The sequence below is a fragment of the Onychostoma macrolepis genome, chromosome 24 (assembly GCF_012432095.1).
Source record: "Onychostoma macrolepis isolate SWU-2019 chromosome 24, ASM1243209v1, whole genome shotgun sequence".
NCBI classification, from domain to species: domain Eukaryota; kingdom Metazoa; phylum Chordata; class Actinopteri; order Cypriniformes; family Cyprinidae; genus Onychostoma; species Onychostoma macrolepis.
Genome location: NC_081178.1, coordinates 4,611,754 through 4,635,437, shown reverse-complemented (window position 1 = coordinate 4,635,437; position 23,684 = coordinate 4,611,754). Strand labels below are relative to the sequence as shown.

The following is a 23,684-nucleotide window of genomic DNA, read 5'->3' as shown; positions in this document are numbered from 1 at the left end:
TACTCTATATAGTTTGGTGTTCCTAGTCAAAAATGACTGGCGCTGTAAAAAATGGAAAATTATGTAATATTATCACCAAATCTTGGATTCAATCTTTAAATAAACTTTTCTTTCGATTATTTTGTGTTTCTTTTTGAAGTTGATTCATTTTACTGATCAGAGCTTATGCAGTTTTTGATTAAACATTGCCAAATTTGTCCACAAATAATAGGCTACACTGTAAAAAAAATGTGTAAAATTTACGGTGAAAAAAACGGCAGCTGTGGTTGCTGGAATTCAACCGTAAAAAAATACGGTAGCAACATTTTATGTTTTACTGTTTTAACTTAAATTTACAGGTAAATACCGTAATATCATTAACTGATATAATGTTAATATACCAACCTATTGAAGTACTGAAATCTGTTTTGTACCTTTGAAATACACTGATAACCACCAAATGCAGGTGGTGATGAGAAAGTCACATGATGAACCAAAGCCCATCACAAGCAGCTTTTAAATAATAACACATATAGAAGGTGCACAGCGTCATTCACACAAACACTAAACACCATCATGGGTGAGACTCATCAAACTGAAATATGCAATAAACATTGATTTACAACATTAGATGTAACATACAACCCTAATATACATAACTGATAAGAAAAAACTAAGAAACATAGTTATTTCAAAGAAAAAACATCAAATTCAAACAAAATTTGAAATGCAACGCAGGGAATTCTGGGAACATCAATTTATGGTTTTTCCCTGTAAATTTTACATTCTTTTTCACTTCCAAGAACGGTATTTCACCGTAAAATTGTCTGAAATGTCTATTACAGTTTTTCACCGTATATATATGAGGGGAACTTACCGTTAACCATTTAACAGGTTTTTACTGTAGTATTTTCACAGGTTTTTACTGTTAAAATCACGGCCATTTTTGACTGTACTTTCACTCGAAAACGCGTTGATAAATAGATCGAATGTAATATTTGGTAAAAATCATGGTAAAAATATAGCATGGTGAGAATTTTATCAGTAATTTTTGTACAAGGTAGGGGGGGGGGAAATACCCCCCAAAAATTATCAAATTTTTGTGGGAAGTTGTTATACTCTGTGTGAGAAAAAAAAAAGTCGGTAAGTTTTACTGCAATGACACTATCTATTATTTTCAGAATAATAATTAAAAAAAACTCCTCTCCTGGTCAAATTTACAGTAACATGAGGGTTAAATTAGTACTGTTCTTTTTCTAGTTTCTAATTTCTAGTACTGTGTGCCCAATGAAAGCTTTGTTCCCGAAGCAAAACCAGTTGAACGCCACTGACTTATACTATTTATGTGTTGTGAGGAAAACCACGTGTGACTCTTGAAGTGTGCTTCAGTGTTAACAGCTGCTGGAAGCAGCACTTTCTGTCAGGTTTTCTCACCTGTTGAGATGGATCGCAGACAGAAGCAGGCGGCTCTCTCTTTCCTCAACAACATCTCTCTGGATGGAAAAGCAGCGGAGGCGAACGGGGCTCAGAGTCGAGCTGAGGATGGCGCCAGATTCACGCTTTTAACATCTGCTCCAGTCCTACGATCACAAACAGCTTCAGGAGGACAGCAGCCTGGTGAAGAGGAGTGTGGAGGTCAGACGAGGAGCGAAGTCAAAACATCTCTTCTGGACACCGAATCCAAAGTGAACATCTCTAGAGAGCTTCAGAGGTCTAGCATTTTTTCTTCTTTTTTCCCTCGTAGCTATTGAAATACTTCCGATGTCATGTTTATTTTATTCATTTATGTTTTGTTACAGTAAGTCTTGCACAAGTGTCGTACCACCCAGGAGCAGCAGACGAGTTCATTTCATCAAAAACATGAGACAACATGATACTCGCAATGGAAGGTAAATATGTGGGAAGTCTGCACAATAGGGTTATTATGGTTCATTAAAACTCAAGAAAAGTTCTGAAATGAAATAAATGTTAACAAAATAAAAAATGTAAACTTATTTTATATTGGACAAAACCAAAATGTGACCCTGGACCACAAAACCAACCAGTCATAAGTGTCGATTTTTCGAAATTGAGATCTGAAAGCTGAATAAATAAGCTTTCAATTGATGTATGGTTTGTTAGGATAGGACAACAATATTTGGCCGAGATACAACTATATGGAATCTAAGGGTTCAAAATAATCTAAATATTGAGAAAATTGCCTTTAAAGTTGTCCAAATGAAGTCCTTAGCAATGCATATTACTAATCAAAAATGAAGTTTTAATATATTTATGGTAGGAAATTTACTAAATATCTTCATGGAACACGTTCTTTACTTAATATCCTAATTATTTTTGGCATAAAATAAAAATTTATCATTTTGACCCAGACAATGTATTTTTGGCTATCGCTACAAATACACCCGTGCTACTTTTAAGACTTTAACTAAAATTAAAATTAAAACAGAACACAGAAAAATAAAAACTAATTCAAACTATCTATCTGTATAATAGTATCATAATGATATAACACTGATGTAATTAACAGTAACAAATATTAATAAAAGCTCAACACTAATAACCCAAATATACCAGGTTGTGGACATGAGCTTCACAAATGATAGTCTTCATCGAGAACTTGTTAGAGATACCAAAAAAATAATTAAATATTTTCTAAACCAGTAGATATGTGTGAATATAACTATTCTGCAGTATTTTTTAGTAAGATCTGCGTAAGTGGACTGAAACCAACAGCAGGATCAAGTGGCTCTTCTGAGGAGAACAGCACATGTTTCTGACAGTGTTTCTACACAAACTAGATCGACTTTAAATACATCTTTCAAACCACTAATTTAGATTAAAAAGTGTTCAATTAAAAGGTAGATATGGAAGAAAAAATGATAAATAAAGGTGAAAGATTTGAGGTCTGAATGCCATTGAAAGGGAAAGCTCTGTAAACACTGAAGTCATTCTAACTGTCTAATGTTTATGTTCCTGTAGGATAGTTTTGATCAGTGCCAGAAGAGCTCTATACGGGATGTTTTCTGTCCTGCGCTATCGAGACTTCAGCCAGATCAAGTGAGTCCTGCTTCTGTTTCCATCAGATTTTGAATACAGATCATCTCAGACTCATGTGTTGTCTACAGCGATCAAAGGTTAGACTGCGGCCATCAGAAGAACTTCAGCGGAGCGACTAGAGACGCTGTGATTGGTCTCGATGCTGTTGAACCTGGATCCAAGGGTAAGGTGAGGTCCACTTGAAATTACAACTACTGATTTCGTCTATTTTGGATTCTAAGTTTCAGAACTAATATTTTGTTTCTCAACCTTCAGGCAGTGTCGTATACAAAACTTCTGTCTCACACTAATGCTTTGAGCGGCGGCGCTGACGTCTTCACACAGCATTCTGGGTCACAATGTGTTTTGAGTTCAGTGTGTGACGTCCTCGCTCAGACTGGCATAAAGAGAGGTTAGTGAGCTACATGTTCACATGTCAAATTCAGCTTGTTGTCCTGTGTACTTATTTTAATAAATAAATATTTAAATATTTAGTGTTTTTAGTGACATATCAATTTAGGATGAAAAGAATTTAAAATTTTTCTTGAAAAATTGTAAAAAGGTTTGAAAAGTAAAAACTAAGCTACACACCAGTTTAATATAATTTAATTTTTTTCCCATTTTTTTTCTCCTCTAATCTTTTTATTTATTTATTTATTTTTTGTTATTATTTCCAGAATTCTCTTATGTACAGTGAGGAAAATAAGTATTTGAACACCCTGCTATTTTGCAAGTTCTCCCACTTAGAAATCATGGAGGGGTCTGAAATTGTCATCGTAGGTGCATGTCCACTGTGAGAGACATAATCTAAAAGAAAAAATCCGGAAATCACAATGTATGATTTTTTAACTATTTATTTGTATGATACAGCTGCAAATAAGTATTTGAACACCTGTCTATCAGCTAGAATTCTGACCCTCAAAGACCTGTTAGTCTGCCTTTAAAATGTCCACCTCCACTCCATTTATTATCCTAAATTAGATGCACCTGTTTGAGGTCGTTAGCTGCATAAAGACACCTGTCCACCCCATACAATCAGTAAGAATCCAACTACTAACATGGCCAAGACCAAAGAGCTGTCCAAAGACACTAGAGACAAAATTGTACACCTCCACAAGGCTGGAAAGGGCTACGGGAAATTGCCAAGCAGCTTGGTGAAAAAGGTCCACTGTTGGAGCAATCATTAGAAAATGGAAGAAGCTAAACATGACTGTCAATCTCCTCGGACTGGGGCTCCATGCAAGATCTCACCGTGGGGTCTCAATGATCCTAAGAAAGGTGAGAAATCAGCCCAGAACTACACGGGAGGAGCTGGTCAATGACCTGAAAAGAGCTGGGACCACCGCTTCCAAGGTTACTGTTGGTAATACACTAAGACGTCATGGTTTGAAATCATGCATGGCACGGAAGGTTCCCCTGCTTAAACCAGCACATGTCCAGGCCCGACTTAAGTTTGCCAATGACCATTTGGATGATCCAGAGGAGTCATGGGAGAAAGTCATGTGGTCAGATGAGACCAAAATAGAACTTTTGGTCATAATTCCACTAAACGTGTTTGGAGGAAGAAGAATGATGAGTACCATCCCAAGAACACCATCCCTACTGTGAAGCATGGGGTGGTAGCATCATGCTTTGGGGTGTTTTTCTGCACATGGGACAGGGCGACTGCACTGTATTAAGGAGAGGATGACCGGGGCCATGTATTGCGAGATTTTGGGGAACAACCTCCTTCCCTCAGTTAGAGCATTGAAGATGGGTCGAGGCTGGGTCTTCCAACATGACAATGACCAAGCACACAGCCAGGATAACCAAGGAGTGGCTCTGTAAGAAGCATATCAAGGTTCTGGCGTGGCCGAGCCAGTCTCCAGACCTAAACCCAATAGAGAATCTTTGAGGGAGCTCAAACTCCGTGTTTCTCAGCGACAGGCCAGAAACCTGACTGATCTAGAGAAGATCTGTGTGGAGGAGGGCCAAAATCCCTCCTGCAGTGTGTGCAAACCTGGTGAAAAACTACAGGAAACGTTTGACCTCTGTAATTGCAAACAAAGGCTACTGTACCAAATATTAACATTGATTTTCTCAGGTGTTCAAATACTTATTTGCAGCTGTATCATACAAATAAATAGTTAAAAAATCATACATTGTGATTTCTGGATTTTTTTTTTTAGATTATGTCTCTCACAGTGGACATGCACCTACGATGACAATTTCAGACCCCTCCATGATTTCTAAGTGGGAGAACTTGCAAAATAGCAGGGTGTTCAAATACTTATTTTCCTCACTGTATGTATGTATATATTATTTATTCATTCATTAATTCATTTTGAGAATTTTTTCTTAAGTGTCAATTAACAGCAGTTCATAAATAAAAATAATAAATTGAAGTAAAACTAAGTTGCACATTCATTTAGAATGAAAATAATTTACCCTTTTCCTGAAAATGTTTCTTTTTTCTGTCCAATAATTTTTTTCTCTATTAGTCTTTTTTGATATATATATATATATATATACAGAATTCCCATCATTCATTCATTTTGTTGTTTTAATTAAGCTCAATGTCAATTTGAGATGAGAAGAATTTACTTTTTTCTGAAAAACTTACTTTTTTAATATATTTTTCTTTAGCTTTTAATTAAAAATAAAAAAATTCCAGAAATTCCTTATTTTTATTTTTTGGCATGCAGAATTAAAAGGGAAAAACATTGATGAGTATGACCCAAATCTTCTGGATGATCCACAGTGGCCATGTGGGAAACACAAACGAGTGCTTGTCTTTCCTTCTTATATGGTGAGAGCAAAATCACTCGACACACATGAAGCTTGTCATACAGGAACATATTTGTTCATAATGTTATTATAGTAACATTTTATGACAGTTTCACACCTGTTTAATAAATGTACTTAAGCTGCTAATGGGGGAAAATTATTCAAAAAGTTCATGAAAACTATCTTTGCCTAAAAACTTTATTTTGTATCTCATGGATGAAGTGCAGCATTTGAAACAGTTCAAAAATAATGAGCATTTTCTTCCTAGAGATGTGTATTGATTTTTTCAGACAACGGTCATTGAATACGTGAAGCCGTCCGACCTGAAGAAAGACATGAATGAAACATTCAGTGAAAAGTTTCCACATGTTCAACTGACCCTCAGCAAAATCAGAAGGTAAAGACTTCCAGTTACCCGACTTAAAAATACTAATATCTTGAAGCATTCTAACTGTACGTATTATTTTCTTTTACTGTGACATTCTCAGTCTGAAAAGAGAGATCCGTAAATTAGCCCAGGAGGATTGTGGGTATGAAGAACCGACGATTGCAATGGCTTATGTCTATTTTGAAAAGCTCGCCCTGCACGGTAAACTGGACAAGCAGAATCGTAAACTTTGCGCCGGAGCTTGTATCCTCCTCGCTGCCAAAATAAGCAATGACCTCAAGAGGCCAGAGGTCAAACACCTCATAGATGTACATAAAGCTCAGTGATATCAATATCTGCTCTCTAATTTCTAATTCAATAAATGATTCATTCATTTCTCACTGGATATCCATTAGAGACTGGAGGAGCGACTGCGGCTGAATCGCAGGGATCTTTTATCACTGGAGTTTCCTGTGCTGGTGGCGCTCGAGTTTAAACTGCATCTGCCACAGCGCGAGATCTTACCGCACTACAGACGCCTCTGTCAGACCACCTGAAACCAGACCAGACCAGATCCTCAAAACCCACAGCCGAATTCCTGGTGTTCAGTATTTAGATGTTTTGTAAGCTACACACCATGTAAATAAAGATGTGTAATATTACTTCTGTGTTCGACGATTTCTTCTTTTTTTTAATAAGAGAAAAAAAACACAGATGGTCAATGAAATTATTTTATTTCGTATTGCAAAAACTGATTTAAAATACTAAGAAAAGTTATTTCATAATATAATACATGGGTCAATTTCATAATAGAAGCTTTAGAAATACAATATAATAAAATGTGGCTCCAAAATACAGTAAATGTCAATCAGTTCAAACAGAATAATCACAGTATTTTTTGCAGGTCTCAATTTTGGGAGTTATTTCTATATTTAAAAAAAATCCAAATACCCTTAAAAAAATATTATAACCATCAATCAACCTGCAATAATTGTGAATAATGTTAACATGGACAACAAACACATTGTACTAATAACACTAATATGTTTATGGTGGCTGACATTATGTAAAAATATTTTTGAAAACCAGCGAGTTATAGGGGCTCATGTGCCAATGTTTTCCATTTATTTTATAGATTCTCATACAGAGTATTGATGGAAGGTGTGACAGTATTCAGGATATGATCCAGGACTCTCAAAAGTAAACACTGCAGGATAATGATGTGCAAAGTTTAAACACTAACAGCAATTACAAATGTTGCTGTGAAAAAATGTGTAATAAGTGCAAAACAGGAAATCTGAATTAAGTTTAATTCAAAAATTAACTTTTTTCTTCTATTTCTTTTTTGACATGTAACTATGGAAGCATGTTTCCACCATGGAATAAAAAATGAAAAAGGTTGTGACTTTTTATCCCACAATTTATTTATTTTTTTGTAATTCTGAAAGCAAAACTGATTTCTGACTTTTTTCCCTGAATTCACAATTTTTATATTATTTTTTTGAATTCTGAGTTTACATTTCACTTTTTTTTTCTATTTTCACCACAGTTTAAAAAAAAAAAAAAAAAAAAAATCTCACAATTCAGACTTTTCTTATCAAAATGTGAAGATTATATCTTGCATTGAAAGATTACATCTCACAAATTTGAAGTTTTTAACAGAATTGCAGGAAAAAAGCCAGAATTGTGAAATATAAACTCAAAACTGAATTGTCAGAATTGTGAGATTCAAAAAAAATAAAAAATTACAGTTTGTATTTCATTTTTATCTTGTGGCCGAAACAAGTTTCCATATGTAACTGAGACTGAAAATAAGCAAAAAAAAAAGATGAAAATAATCTCATTGAGGCAACTGGCTTTGGTCAATTTATAAAACTCCAATAAAGAGCTGGAGTGGAAAATCCTTTGGAACATCTTCAAAGGCACTGGCCATATTCTTCAACAAACTTATTTAAATCTGTCTGAATACACAAACAAGGCCTCTCCGGCATAGTTCAGGATAATGCTAATGAGAGAAACAAAAACAATATAACATTTCTTTCATTATTTCACTTCATACTGTAAGTAACTAGGTAGCCTAAACTCAATATCTTAACATAGAACTGTTAGGAACTCACCAGCACAGAGTCACGGGGCTGAGCACAGTGTTGAATGCGGAAAGGAAAAGAGAAAGACCTGACACCAGTATCTGCATGCAAGGAGAAAAAGAAATCCATTGCACCATTTATTACATTTACATTTTTTATTGCAAGTGCTGCAATGCATGCGATGTGAAACCGGGCCTCGTGCTCTAACAGTCCTGCCTGGACATACTCAATAAATGTAGACACTCAACAAAGGATCATTTTCAGAGGTCTGTCTCACCTTGGCCAGGAAGAACCAGATGCCACAGTGCTCCTGAGACAGACTGCCCTTCAATTTCACGGTTGCCAATATCAAACAAAAGCTGAATACAGCGCTATGAAATGAAAATGATTTCTATTGAGCAAATGATTTGCAAACACAATTAATTTCATTCAACAAAATGACAATGCATCGCTCATTTGGGACTTTTTGCAATTGAAATCTTCATTGTAAATATTCAACAAATCATGCTAACTTTGATGCATTAGTGCTTTTGAATGTTTGTCTCACCTGCCCAAGCAGCCAGTGTGGAACCTGTATGAAGTCAGGAGAGGGAAATCTAAGGCACCGGACAGATCACCTGAAACATAAAGTGCCGAGGAGCACACATGAATCATGTCAGAAAATTATAGAGCTGTAGACAAAAATAATACAATAGCATAAAATGCATTTTATTACCTGTCGAGTATGCAAGAGAGGCAAGTAACAATGCACTAAAAAAAGAAGTATAAAATTAAATGGGGTTGAAAAAGTACAATATATACGGTTTATATGCGTTCAAAATTCATATGGGACAAAATCTGAGGTTGCTTACAAAGGATGACTTTAATTTTCATATGAATTCATTTACCTGGTCACGTAATTGATGAACTGCTCTTCAAGATCACTGTAACATTACACATTAAAAACAGCACTTATTATGCATCTACTTAGAGTATAACAAAATAGCAATATACAACATACGCAACCATTCTAAAAGTTTAGGTTCAGTAAGTTTCTATTCAGTAAGGATGCATTACATTGATCAAAAGACCTTTATAATATGAAGTATAAAAATATAAAAATTTCCACAATACTCAACTTTAATAATAATAATAAGAAGAAGAAATATTTCTTGAGCAGCATATAAGCATATTTGAACGATTTCTGAAGGATCATGTGAAATTCAGCTTTGCATCACAAAAATAAATTACATTTTACAATATATTCAAATAGAAAAGTTATTTTTAAATTGTAATAATATTTCACAATTTTGCTGACTTTGTATTTTTGATCAGACTTCTTTGAAAACCATTTAAACTAAATATTGCCGACTCCAAACTTTTGAGCGATAATGTAAATAAAATATGAAACTACCTCAGAAGGTTTGTCTTTGTGTTCTTCTGGAATACTTTATATGCACCTAAATTAGAAAAGAGACAAGATTAAAAACACACACAGGTAAAACGCACACTTTCATTCGACCCAATTTTAAGTATGTCTCTGTAGTTTAAGATTGTTACTCTTAATTCAGAGTCCCACAACAAATAAATCCACTCACCAACACAGAACAGATGGATGGATGCCCATGTGTAGCCACTGGGACCAAACTGAGAGATGAGACATTTAGATCCGTAAAGAGGATATATGAAATGGAGAATATTTAATGTTACAGGAAACCGAGATATTGATAACTCAGAGAAAATCACGGTATGAACTTACCCGTGGGTTGTATAGCATAAGGCTGGTGGCAGATCCCAGCAACATACACAAACTAAAAAGAATATAATTTCATTAAAAGCATCAATAGATTTGTCCTTCCTTCTTTGGTTTCATTACAATATTTCATTATGAATACATAGTAAAAATATATTTAAAAAAATATAATTGATACATTTATTTACTTAAGATATTAAGCATTTTTTTCAGAAAAGTGTATCAAAATTAAATGACTTTATTCCTAAAACAAGGAAAATATCTGCCAATGGGGTAAGAAAAATGTTCTTATTTCTCACCCTATTTTTATTTATTTTTTTGCTTTAAACAAAGTTATTTACTTTTTGTCAATTTTCCGTAAATCAATAAGAAAATAAATGATCTTGTGTCATTTTGCTTCTCAAGTACATGTATCTTGATGTTTTTTAATTTTTTTTTAATTTAAGAATATCTAGATATTTCTCCTAGAAAACAAGATTTTGCTGTTTTCCAGTAAAATATCTATTAAAATCTAGTGAAATACTGAGAAGGAAAATAATTTTGCAGTGTTGGTATGAGCATAAAAAGTATTTAAGAGCATAAAAAGCTCTTTTCAAGTCATTTTGGACTATCTGGTTGAAAGAAACATACCTTAATAATTTCATCCATGGTGGCTTCTAATTAATTCAAATATAAAGAAAATTAGAATAATGACATGACTGGCACTGAGACATGTTTATGATATCTGAAATTGTATGAGGACATTATGGAAGTGAGCTCTTTGATTTCTAACCCTTCTAAATACATTTGATAAGAAAAAAAACATGCAAAAAAAATTGTTTTTAGTTAATTCCCACAGAACAGCAACTGAAATCAGACTCACCTCTCTGTGAGTTACTGTTCCGATGAGAAAAGCAAAGACTTCTGAGACATTTTGTAACACGAAGAAAAAAGGAATGGGCTAAAAAAAAAAAATAGCAAAAGACAAGCATATTTCAACATAAGTGAACACAAATGTTGCATGTTCAGTCCAACCATAGAAAAGACACTGAAGTCCATATTTAAACTTTTTTTTTTTTTTTGCACTTACCAAAAGTGCCAGTGCTTTGGACCCCGCATAAATGTTTCCAATAAATAAGAAGCACCCAGGAAGCTGGGAAAATGCTGCAGATCTAAAAAACAAGCACAGCAAGAGTACAGATATTAATAAACAGATGGCAATAGTACATAATAAAATGTATAATCCACCAATAATAATCCATATTTATTTACCTGGAGAAGCCATTGATTTCAACCCAACCCAGTTTCCATGTAACCAGCAGCAATAGAGCTCCAGTGGACGTCTGCCAACTGAAGAAAGTTAATGGTAAGGATAAATATTGAAATATCATGTAAATGAGGAACTGAATTTCAAATTTAGCGAGTGATATTGTCATGAATACTTACCCCTGAAAAATGGTTGGAAATGTAAACTTTAAGATAGACAGGACATACTGTAAATCAAAAAATCAATTATACATTTTGTGTATTCTGGTATCTATGACACACAGCTAAACCACAAAACGCATTTTTTTTTTTAGGAAATGCATTATTGTACATGCAATACAAAAACAACACGACTAACACACACTGATGCTGTCAAAAGTGCATGAAAGTCAGTTTACCTTATTGGTGAAATAAGATGCTGTGAAAAAGGTGCAGAAAACTAGAGCAATAATCACTCGAGCAACATTCATTGGATTGGATGCATCAGTAACTTTGGCTGCACAGCTTCTCTAATACTCTAATGCTTTAATATTCTGACATCTCATCTGTACTTCCTCTGTTCTAGAGGCCACGCCCACTGTGACACGCAGCACATTTTTAACCAATAAAAGCCTCAGTGAAATCAGCTCTAAATGTAAAAAGCGAACAACAGCAACAAAAAACTATAATTAACCGGAATTTGTGATACAACATAAAAATCGATTTAAAAAAAAATAAAAAGTAAGATATTTTTAATACAAATGCCTTTTTATTCTGTCCTTTTCTTTTTTACTTTATTTTTTTTTACAAAACAATAAACAAAACAAAGCAATAGATACAAAATTGTTCAACGCAAATTTATTCACAACATCGATAGAAAAAGAACAGAAATATATTAAATAAAATAACATACATTTAATTTTAAAAAAATATGTAAAAGTATAAAATAAAATCATATATTACTGGTACGTTTAACCATTTAAAAGATAAATTAGATTATTAAATATTTAAGTGTATTTTTAAAGTGATCAGTTTCTTCCATGAAAGGAATCTTTTTTTTTTTAATGAATAAAGAAAATATTAATAATATTATATAAAAAAAAAAAAAAAAAAAAAACTTAATCAATTTACACATTAGTTATATAGCTGTGATGGTCATAAAAGAAGGCTTTGGCTGTTTTTGGAAATCCCAGTCACCATAAAATAAATCACTAATACTTTTATTTGTTTTTCCGTTTGACTTTTATTTTGAAAATCCGAGTCAGGCCATCATAGGGGTTGTCCCACCAACCATTGTAGGCTGTATCTCACATCTATTTTTATCTGACACATTGTCGGTAACGAATTAACTTGTCGTTTTAAACTACGTTTTTAGCGGTTTTGGTTAAAAATAGTCATAAGTAAAGTTACATATTACATTAAGTCGGTATTAACGAACCTTACACGAGTTTTACTCCAGTAATCTACGCGATAAAGTGTTACAAGCGCCTCGTTCTTAGTCTTGTTTGAATCTAAACCTTCTGTCGACCAACATGGACCAACTTGAAGTAACTACAAAAGAAACCAAGGTGAGATTTCCGAACAGTTTGATTATTGTCGAATTATGTGGACAAAAATCTGGCAAGTGGTAAAATATGAGTTGGTTTAGTGCAAGGCCTGTCAACCATTATACAACAGAAGGGTGAGTAATGAGTCTAAACCTGCCTGACATGTGATGACTCAACTCTGACCACTGGATTGGAGTTAAACAGTGGTGAACTTTACCCAGTTAGAATGTATTTGAATAGAATAGAATAGAATAATAAGGTAGTCTTATCTTGTAAAAACGTTTATGGGTGAGGTTAACTTAATCATGTGGACTTTGACACTCTTGATCTCATCGTTTTGTAGGGTTAAGTAGGCCAAATAAATATTGCAATACTTAAAAACAGTGTTATTTTAGTATTACTTATTTTACCTATTAGAGTATTTATTAAGATTTTGAGTTGGCTTTTATTTTCATGTTTTCAATATTAATTTTAGTTTAAGTTTTAGTTTGTGCTTTTATCATTCTTAGTTTTCCATTTATATATATATATATATATATATATATATATATATATATGTGTGTGTATATGTATTTCTGTATTTATTTATTTATTTTTAATTCATTAATTTATTTATTTTAGTGCTGTCAAACCATTAATCACATACAAACTAAAAGTTTTTGTTTGTATAATATGTGTGCGTTCTGTGTATATTTATTATGTATATATAAATACACACATACTGTGTATATTTTGAAAATATTTACATGTATGTTTATATATATATATTCATACAATTTATATTATAAATAAATATTTAATATATAAACGTAACATATTTTTCTGAAATATGTACATGCATGTGTGTGTATTTATAGATGCATAATAAATATACACAGCATACATGCGTATATTATGTAAACAAAAACTTTTATTTTGAATGCGATTAATCACGATTAATCGTTTGACAGCACTTATGTATTTTTTTATTAGTTTTTTAATTTTAGTAATTTGAATGCTAAAATTTTAACATTTATTTCAGTTAGGCAACATTTCAAATTTTCATTTAAGGTTGTTCATGTAGTATTTGTATTTAAATTGATTACAACATTATTTCAGTTACTAAAATAATCTACTAAAATAGTTAAAAGTTTTATGTTTATACATATATAGTTAAAATATTTCTATTAATATTTGAGATTATTAACGGGATAGTCCACCCAAAAATGCTTCTTTCTTCTGCACAACACAAGAGAGAATATTTTGAAGAGTGTTGGGAACCAAACAGGTTTGATTCTCATTGACGTCCATTGTATTTTTTGTTATATTTAAGTAATGAGAACCAAAACTGTTTGTTTACCAATATTCTTCAAAGTATCTTCTGTTACGTTCAACCGAAGAAATAAAATCAAAGTTTGGAAAAGGGGTGGAAAATTTCCAGAAACTTTCCAAAAATTTACGAAAGATGCCAAAAATTCAAAATTTTCTGTTTCCTAAATTTACTGGAAAATTTCCACCTTTTTGCAACCCTAGTTTGGTATGACATGAGGGTGAGTAAATGATAACAGAATTTTAATTTTGGCGCATGTGACAGGACTTTTATTCTGCTTGTCAGCTGCTGATGGTGTTATTTGTTGGAATGTGAGCCTTGCCTCTGGTGATAGAGTGTATCAGACAATATCAAAAATACAATTCAGTATGAAATTCCAATTCAAACCTGGCTAAAAATCATAAAAGCAGTAATCGAACCAATTGCACTATATGGCAGTGAGGGACCTCTAAAAACCCAAGATTTCTCTAAATGGAAAAAAGAAGAAATTGAAATTATGCACACCCAAATTTTTTAAAATATCTTAAAAGTTAACAGAGCAACCCCGAACAACTCGTGCAGAGCTGAATTAGGACAATACCAAGTATTAATTAATATTCAAAAGAGAGCTGTGAAATTCCACCAGCACCTGAAATGCAGTGATCCGGACTCTTACCAGGCTGAAGCCCTGCAGTGTCAGGAGCAGAACATGCAAAAGAGCGCACTTTTACAGCTGGTACTCAAACTACACCCAAACCAGCACAGCACAGTCCGGCCCAACCGAATCACACAGTTACAAAAACAAAACTACACTGCCTATTGGAAAGATGCCACTAAAATACAAAAGAAGATGGAGCTGTATTTACACCTGAAAAGAGACTACAAACCAGCAGAATACCTGAGCTGTGTAAAAGATCACAAATTAAGAAAGACACTAACGAAGTACAGACTGAGTGATCACTGTCTGGCTATAGAGAGAGGACGACACAGACAAAGATAGCAGCCACGAGAACCGAGACTGTGTTCACTGTGCTCGCAGAAAGAGGTGGAAACAGAGGAACATTTCTTGCTGCACTCTGATTACTATCACAACATTAGAGCTGCATATTTCCCCAAATTCCAACAAATTAAACCAAATTTTATGGCATTACCAAATGCAGAAAAATTAAGTCACATTTTAGGGGAAAATTCCAAAATGATCACAACAGCAGCAAGATATGTATCAACCTGTGGACAAAACTGAAGCAAGATCATTTCTTACATGTTGTACAAAGGTTTTTATTTATTTATTTATGTATTTATTTATTTTTAAACAATGTCTTAAATATTTTTCTTTGTTTGTGGGATGTACTTATTTACTTAATTATTTCACAGATCTATTCTTGTTTTATGTATTATATAATCGTTTGTTCCTTATTCATGTAATGGACAATGCTTTGGCAATACTGTGCAAGTCATGCCAATAAAGCTCATTTGAATTTGAATGTATCAGTCGTTCATGTCTGTTTTGTGTTATTTTTCCAGAGCCCATGGGGCGCTCCTGTCCTGGCACCAGCTCCCTGCTCCTGGCTGATGTTATGAGTGAGCAACTGGCCCGACAGCTGCATGAGGAGGGCAGCCCTTTCCCAGAAATCCCAGAGTGAGTCTCAAACACCTACTTATCAAATTATTAGCACTGTTACGAGTATAGTAGCCCACCATCTTTGGTTTGGATTACTTCTATATATAGATACAATAGTAATGTATGATCTAGTCACTTGGAATTTGCCTTTATGGTAAATTTACTTCTTTTTTCTTTTTTTCTCAACCACTTTGTGTTTAACTTGTTTGACTACAAAATCATTCATCTGGCATTTAAAATCAAATCACTACTGCAGCAGTGGAATTCTCCTCACAAAATTTTTCATTGTTTAAAGCAAGTTTGTCATAATTTCTGATGGCGAAAACCTCTTTGTATGCATTTACTTATATTATTTTCAGTACTGATCTGGACCTGACCTGCGCTCCTGAAGCAGACACGGCCAGCGACCTGATTCTGGCCCAGATGCTTCAGATGCAGTTCGATCGCGAGTTTGATACGCAGCTGCGCAGGGAGGAGAAGAAGTTTAATGGAGACAGCAAAGGTAAAACAAGAAATTACATTTAAAACTATGTATGTTAAAACAATGTATTGGACTTTTAAACAATATTATACTGTACATATAGTTTCAAAGTCTATATAGATAGATATATATAGATATATAGATTTAGACTGAACAAAATTATAAACGCAACACTTTTGTTTTTGCCCCCATTTTTCATGAGCTGAACTCAAAGATCGAAGACTTTCGATGTACACAAAAGGCCTATTTCTCTCAAATATTGTTCATAAATCTGTGTTAGTGAGCACTTCTCCTTTGCCGAGATTTTAGATTGGCCTTTTATTGTGGCCAGCCTAAGGCACACCTGTGCAATAATCATGCTGTCTAATCAGCATCTTGATATGCCACACCTGTGAGGTGGATGAATTATCTCGGCAAAGGAGAAGTGCTCACTAACACAGATTTAGACAGATTTGTGAACAATATTTGAGAGAAATAGGCCTTTTGTGTACATAGAAAAGTCTTAGATCTTTGAGTTCAGCTCATGAAAATGGGGCAAAACAAAAGTGTTGCATTTATAATTTTGTTCAGTGTTTTATTTATATATATATATATATATATATATATATATATATATATATATATATATATATATATATATATATATATATATATATATATATATATATATATTTATATATATATATTAGACATTTATTTTTATATATATATTAGACATTTATTTTAATGAAAACCGAATAAAAGTTGTTTAACTTGAATTTGTGACTAAGACATATATTATTGTACAATAGAATGTACTTTTCAAAGTAATAATAAAATTAAATGTATTTTTTATTTTAATGAGTACCACACAATGTTTCTTCCATGTTTTAATTTTAACAGAAAATCTTAGTTGTGCAGCACTGTTTGCCAAAAAATAAAAAGAATTGTTAAATTTTAGTTTCGTTTCATTTTAAAAGATGTTTTATTCCTTTATTTCATTACCACTGTTTTTAATAAATATTAATAAATTTGTATTAATATTTAATGAAATGAAACATTTTGTTTGGCTCTATTATTAGAAAAAAATTATAAGTTATTAAAATGTTAAAATTGTATCAATTTAATTTATTAGACATGCTTTTTGATTATCTAAATTTTATTAAACCATTTAAATGGAAAATACAAAATATGGGCAAAATAAAGCAGGTTTTAATAGGACCCTAAAAATGTAATTTATGTTAAATGTAATTTAATCTTTAAAATGGAATTGAAAAACAAATCCACAAAATTCAAATATAAACCTTAAACAATTAATTTAATTTCCAGTCTCCATATCCTTTGAGAACTACCGCATGGTTCATCCATATGAGGACAGTGACAGCTCTGAAGATGAGGTCGATTGGCAAGACACTCGCCATGACCCCTACAGAGCTGGTGAGCTTGTTTGTGCTACACAGAAAATCATATTTTTATGTGCCCTAAGCAGTTAATATTTTGTTACCTGACTGCATTTGATTTACTAACTCAGACAAACCAACAACGACCCCTAAAAAGGGATTTGTTGGGAAAGGCAAGAACATCACCACCAAGCACGACGAGGACGTCTGTGGACGGAAGAACACGGCACGCATGGACAACGTTAGGCTTGTTCACACATTATCAAAAATGACATCTTAAATTGTTCTTACAGTTATAATCTTTTCATCCTCTGAATGTATCTATGCAGTTTGCTCCGGAGGTGCAGGTGGGAGACGGGATTGGCATGGACCTGAAGCTCTCCAACCAAGTGTACAACGCTCTGAAACGCCACTGTCACACCGAGCAGCGCCGTAGCGCTCGACTTCATGAGAAGAAGGAGCACTCTACTGCTGTGAGTCCTTTTTCCCTTTTAGGAGCCCAACCCATTCTTTATGAATTATTTTATTTTATACAATTTTAAGGGTTTTCAGACTTCTTAAACTGTAGAAGAAATATAAAGTAAAGAGCCCACCCATATTTTATTTTATTTTAGTTTATTTTATTGTTGGGATTTTCAGACTAATCCACCTGTAGAAGAAATGTAAAGACTCCAACTCAATTTTTATTTATTATTTTATTTTATTTTATTTCATTTTTATTTTGGATGATTTTATTTTAGGTAGAAGAAATGCAATGTAATGAGCCCAACCCATAATTTTTTATTTTAGCTTTTTATTTTAGCGGGTTTGAGACTCAACAAACTGTAGAAGAAATGTAATGTGTCCACTTGTATGTGCTGACTGTACATTTCATGTCCTCTCTTGCTCAGGAACAAGCTGTGGACCCCAGGACCAGACTGCTCATGTACAAAATGGTGAATGCTGGGATACTGGAGAACATCAATGGCTGCATCAGCACAGGAAAAGAGTCTGTGGTTTTCCATGCTAATGGAGGGAGGTGTGTGCTTTGCATCATTGTGTGTGCAACTCGCTCAAATCTTGCAATTAACACAAGTGTGCATTTATTAAGCAGTGTTTATCTCAATGTACCTCGTGCAGCTTTGAAGAGAAGATTGTTCCAGAAGAGTGTGTCCTCAAAGTTTTCAAGACCACTCTGAATGAGTTTAAGAACCGGGACAAATATATCAAGGATGACTACCGCTTCAAAGACCGCTTCAGCAAGCTGAATCCTCGCAAAATTATCCGCCTGTGGGCTGAGAAGGAGATGCACAACCTCACCAGGTGACATACAGATTCATTTAACTGTACAAGACCAATATTTGACATTTAATATGACACGTGTGACTGATTTAAATGCCTTAGGTAACTTAAGATGACACTACAACATAATATTGTTTCATCTACTTTTTCATGCCATTTTGCCCCTCTTGCACACACAAATGTGCGTGTAGGATAAAGAAAGCAGGGATCCCGTGTCCTGAGGTGGTGATTCTGAAGAAGCATATCCTAGTGATGTCATTCATTGGAAAGGACCACGTTCCTGCACCTAAACTGAAGGATGCTATTCTGAGTTCTGAGGATATGAAGAAAGCATACTACCAAGTGCTAAACGTGAGTATACTGAAATACTACAACAATCTTTGCTATTGTTAAATGGATATTGGGTAAAAAATAAGAAATCATATTTTGAGACATTATTGTGTCCATACAGGATTTTTGTTACTTTAGTGCTTAATTGTCACGAAAATAAAATAATAAGTCTTATTTCTCTTATTCTGTCTCACAGATGATGCAGCGTCTGTATCAAGACTGTAACCTGGTTCATGCTGATTTGAGTGAATACAACATGCTCTGGCATGATGGACAGGTTTGTATTAAGCCAGTCCAAACGTTCTTGGTAGCACATCTTTTTAAATTCTACAGAAAAAACAAGGCTAGTCATGTGTTCATAAACTACACTTCCATTTAAAACTTAAAGCCTCTTATGCTCACCAAGGCTGCATTTATTTGATTAAAAATGCAATAAAAAGAGGAATATTGTGAAATATTATTACAATTTAAGACAACTGCTTTCTATTTGAATATGTTATAAAATGTAATTTATTTATGGGATGCAAAACTGAATTTCCAGCATCGTTACTCCAGTCATTCTAATATGCTGATTTGCTGCTCAAGAAACATGATTATCATATTTTTGTGGATACTGTGATGCATTTAATTTCAGGATTTTATCAATTAATAAATGTATTTATAAATTCATTTTAAATACAAATTTTGTGTAACATGATAAATGTATTTACTGTCCCTTTTAATCAGTTTAATGCATCCTTACTGAATCAAAGTACTATTATTATATTTATTTATTTTTTAAAATCTTATTAACCCCATGACACCTTAAAGTTATTTTTATTTATTTATTTTTTTTCCTCATGAAGGTGTGGTTCATTGATGTGAGTCAGTCCATAGAGCCCACTCACCCTCACGGTCTGGAGTTCTTGTTCAGAGACTGCAGAAATGTGGCCACAGTAAGTGGTGTAATAAAGAGCTCTGTAATAGCTCTAAAGCAAGGTTGCGATCATTAATGAATGCTCTTTTCTTCTCTCCAGTTTTTCCAGAAAGCTGGTGTGGCTGAAGCTCTCAATGTGTTTGAGCTGTTCAACACGGTGTCTGGACTGCAGATCAGCAGCGATAATGAGGCTGATTTCTTAGCCCAGGTCTGGATTTCAAACATTTTTTAGAAAGACCCAACAAATATTTAAAACTTGGTTGGTTGTTAAAAATCAATTGTCGTACATTTTTTACAGATTGAAGCTCTGGAGAAAAGAAATGAAGATCATGTGCAGAAATCTGGCAAGAAAAACTTCACGTACACCAGTGAAGGCAGCCCACCCCAATTAAACACTGATGATGATGATGATTAACACACGCACAATAGTCATTTAAAAAATAAAGGAGAGAAAATTCCTCCATTCACAAATAAGTTGTGGAATGGGACGAACGCCATGTCCATGTGACATACTCGCGCCATCCTTCTGCTGTTAACGCGTTTGCTCGGTGTTGAAAGTGACGTGGTCATTTGAGACACTAAGCATAACCTGTCATTTTTTAACAGACAGTTTTGGAAGATGGTGAAAAACAGAAAAAAAAAAATCCAAAAATAAGGAAACAAGTAACTATAAAAACACATGTAATGTTTTAGAATTGTGTGGTGTTAAAAATGTCTCCTTCCACAATAAAAGCAAGAAGAGAATGAAGATCTCCTGAAGATCTTCTGAGGATCTCTGAATGCTCTGAATTTGTGTGTGGATTTGAGCTCTGATAATGAGCCGAACTCAGGACATCAATCTGTTCATCATAAAAATGACAGCCTGGGTTTTTACATGAAATCATTTTCTTCTAAGATGACTATTGTAGATTTGTGGTCTTTAAGATCTTTTGTAAAATCAGGTAAAGATCAAATAAAACTCTTGAATGGCATGCTTTGGTTTCTTTCTTGAGCTCTTGTTCTTAAGCTGAGGACATATTGGCACTAAATATGGTTTGAAGGAATAGTTCACTCAAAATGAGAATTTGCTGAAATTTTAGTCGCCCTCAAGCAGAGATGGGCACAATTACATCAAAAAATATTTAGTTACAAATACAAGCTCATCAAATGTATTTAACTAAAACACTCATCTGTCCCTCGGGTCATTTTGACCCGAAACTGATTTTCAAAGATTTTTTAGAAATCGAGAGTTGATCGTTATGATACGAGATTTCTTGACTTTTGTCACACTTGCACTGGGAATACACACACAAATAATTGAGTGGATTCGAAGAGTTTAAGTGGGTGTAATAAAAAAGTAACAAAAGTGTCCCTCGTGGGTCAATTTGACCTGGCCATAGGAATCAATGGAATGTCTGAAAAAACAGCATTTTTTATTTACATTTTTTTTTTACCATACAAAATCTGACACAATACAGAAAAGATGCATACGTAAATGAAGGGCTGAGACTGCAGAATGTCCCCAATGCAGAAAAAAACTCGCATACCTATACACACCTATAACATAAATAATGTTTCTGCTGGGAAATGAATATCATTTTGACTTTTTTTTTTTTTTACCAAACACAGTTAAATTTGAGTGATGAGGTGAAGACCAATGATTTGATATCATTTTTATATTTTTAAATTTATCTTTTATATTTATTACATATTTATGAAAATGTATGGATATGCATATGTTTGGATTAAAATCCAGTATTAAGTTGCTGTAGTTTTAAAGAGTTCACTTGTTGGGCTCAGTTAAGAATCTCAATAGGGTTCTATAGGCCCCTCTAGTGGTTGTAACTATAAATGCCATTTTTTGTCATTTTTTTCCAATCAGATGGCCTCAGAGACACTCAGTGACCCAGTTCCTGAAGGATCATGTTTAAAGTAGGAATTGTGTCTTTGTTTTGTTTTTTTTGGTGAAAAAATGTATGCAAATATGCTGATTTTCATTAAAAAATCCAGAATTTAAGGTAAATAAAATAAAAAATCACCAAAAATAATAAAACCTACATAAATAATTAGAAACAAAAAATAAGTATTTTCTGGACTGGAAAAGAAATTGTAACGTTACAGGTCTTCGGGTCATTTTGACCCGCGAAAGACACTTTAGTTATAGGTTCGGGAGGTACGGATTACATTGATTGCTTGATGTCTTTCCTACCATTCTGGACCTTGAATGTGTAAGCTGCATGACGACAGAAAGCTCTCGGATTTCATCAAAAATATCTTCATATGTTCCAAAGATAAACGAAGGTCTTACAGGAGTGGAATGACACAAGGGTGAGTTTTATTGTTTTTTGGGGGGGTGAACTAACCCGGATCCAAGAGGACATGATTCACTTGCATCTAGCCAAAAACTATGATAGGGTATAGTTGGTAATACTATTAACACAGGTGAAGAAAGAGCTTTAGTGCCAGGTATGTTTACTCACACAAGGAATTTGTTATGGTGACAGAGGCTTCCACAGCACAAACAGAATGACAGTGACAAGACACAGATAATACAAATAGAATAAGTAAATAGGAAATAATAATATATCATTTTTTGAAAGACCACAATATACAAAAAAAAAAATTATATGGTATTTGTGTGTACAGGTGTGTTATGTATGGAAATTAAATAAGAAGCTTGGTGTGTTAAATAAATGTATGTATAAATAATGTTTTTGTGTGTGTGTGTGTGTGTGTGTGTGAAAAAAGATATTGTATTATCTGAGAAAAAAAAGAACTAGGCCTACTTGATTATGTATTTTGAGTATTTCAAATACAAAATATTGTCTCTCAAAGTATTTAATTACACATTGCTTTTGAATTTTTTATTTTGTCTAGCAAATTACAAATTACAAAATACGTATTTAGTAATTAAATACGTATTTCAAATACATTGCCGATCTCTGCCCTCAAGTCATCCAAGATATAGATGAGTTTGTTTCTTCATCAGAACAGATTTGGATAAATGTAGCATTTGCTCACCAATGGATCTTCTGCAGTGAATGGGTCCCGCCAGAATGAGAATCCAAACAGCGGAAAAGAAACAAGCCATTTGTATGACTAGAAATCAGTGTATCATCACAATGATTTTGAAGCTGATATTTCAAATAACTTACAGCTGTTTTAAAAGCCTGACTTGTGAGAATATGTCCAGTTATTTTGGGCATAGTTTCATAGTTGCTTGACATTTTATTCATAAAAAGGTCACTCCAAGGGTCAGTTGCACCGTTAGAATAGTTAACTAAAACTAAAACTTAAAATAATTCTTAAAACTGAACTAAAATCAAATAAAAAACCCTTAAACTTAATTTATCTTAGCTAGTTAACAAGGTAACGTTTCTTTTATCTTCACATGATGTACCAAAATAACTCAGACCAAAATTGAAATAAAAAGTAAAACCTATATAGACATAAAAAACTAATAAAATAAATATGAATATGAGTTAAACTATAACAGTATCTCAATACTAAAATAACACTGGTCAGTAATCACATCTAAAAATAGTTTTTGTAATTCATTATGAAATTGATTTACAGTTTTATGCTTATTAAAATTTCTATCATTAATAATAATTTCTATCATAATAAATTGTCATTGTGATTTTGTTTGCTGTATCTCCTGATGGAGAATA

General features: G+C 33.4%; 3 protein-coding genes across 5 annotated transcripts; 2 read left to right on the top strand and 1 right to left on the bottom strand.

Annotated features, from left to right (window-relative positions):
• Positions 1-1,013: 1,013 nt before the first annotated feature.
• Positions 1,014-6,798, top strand: LOC131533003 (CDK5 and ABL1 enzyme substrate 1-like). Of its 3 annotated transcripts, none has more exons than XM_058764976.1 (9): positions 1,014-1,690; positions 1,779-1,868; positions 2,959-3,036; positions 3,105-3,204; positions 3,292-3,427; positions 5,700-5,803; positions 6,072-6,178; positions 6,270-6,459; positions 6,565-6,798. In XM_058764976.1, exons 1-9 carry the CDS (start codon positions 1,422-1,424, stop codon positions 6,703-6,705), a joined length of 1,215 nt encoding a protein of 404 aa, XP_058620959.1. In that variant the 5' UTR covers positions 1,014-1,421; the 3' UTR covers positions 6,706-6,798. The 3 variants fall into 3 exon arrangements, with proteins under 3 accessions (XP_058620959.1, XP_058620958.1, XP_058620960.1); XM_058764975.1 differs by having other exon boundaries at positions 6,270-6,477; XM_058764977.1 differs by having other exon boundaries at positions 1,015-1,690; positions 6,270-6,370; positions 6,565-6,779.
• Positions 6,799-6,896: 98 nt separating this feature from the next.
• Positions 6,897-11,774, bottom strand: LOC131533010 (transmembrane protein 241). Its single transcript, XM_058764988.1, has 15 exons — positions 11,611-11,774; positions 11,393-11,439; positions 11,219-11,296; positions 11,037-11,118; positions 10,830-10,907; positions 10,598-10,623; positions 9,974-10,025; positions 9,813-9,861; positions 9,629-9,674; positions 9,123-9,158; positions 8,951-8,985; positions 8,783-8,852; positions 8,513-8,606; positions 8,266-8,336; positions 6,897-8,153 (listed from the first exon to the last, which is right to left on the bottom strand). The coding sequence occupies exons 1-15, from the start codon at positions 11,680-11,682 to the stop codon at positions 8,096-8,098; spliced, it is 894 nt and encodes a 297-aa protein (XP_058620971.1). The 5' UTR covers positions 11,683-11,774; the 3' UTR covers positions 6,897-8,095.
• A 674-nt stretch (positions 11,775-12,448) lies between these two features.
• riok3 (RIO kinase 3 (yeast)) lies at positions 12,449-21,005 on the top strand. Its single transcript, XM_058764957.1, is given in 14 exon segments — positions 12,449-12,759; positions 15,551-15,587; positions 15,590-15,665; positions 16,007-16,149; positions 17,437-17,544; positions 17,639-17,748; positions 17,837-17,980; positions 18,398-18,525; positions 18,627-18,809; positions 18,980-19,139; positions 19,315-19,395; positions 19,964-20,053; positions 20,135-20,242; positions 20,333-21,005. Coding segments are annotated over 14 exon segments (1,521 nt in total). The 5' UTR covers positions 12,449-12,723; the 3' UTR covers positions 20,450-21,005.
• Positions 21,006-23,684: the final 2,679 nt, after the last annotated feature.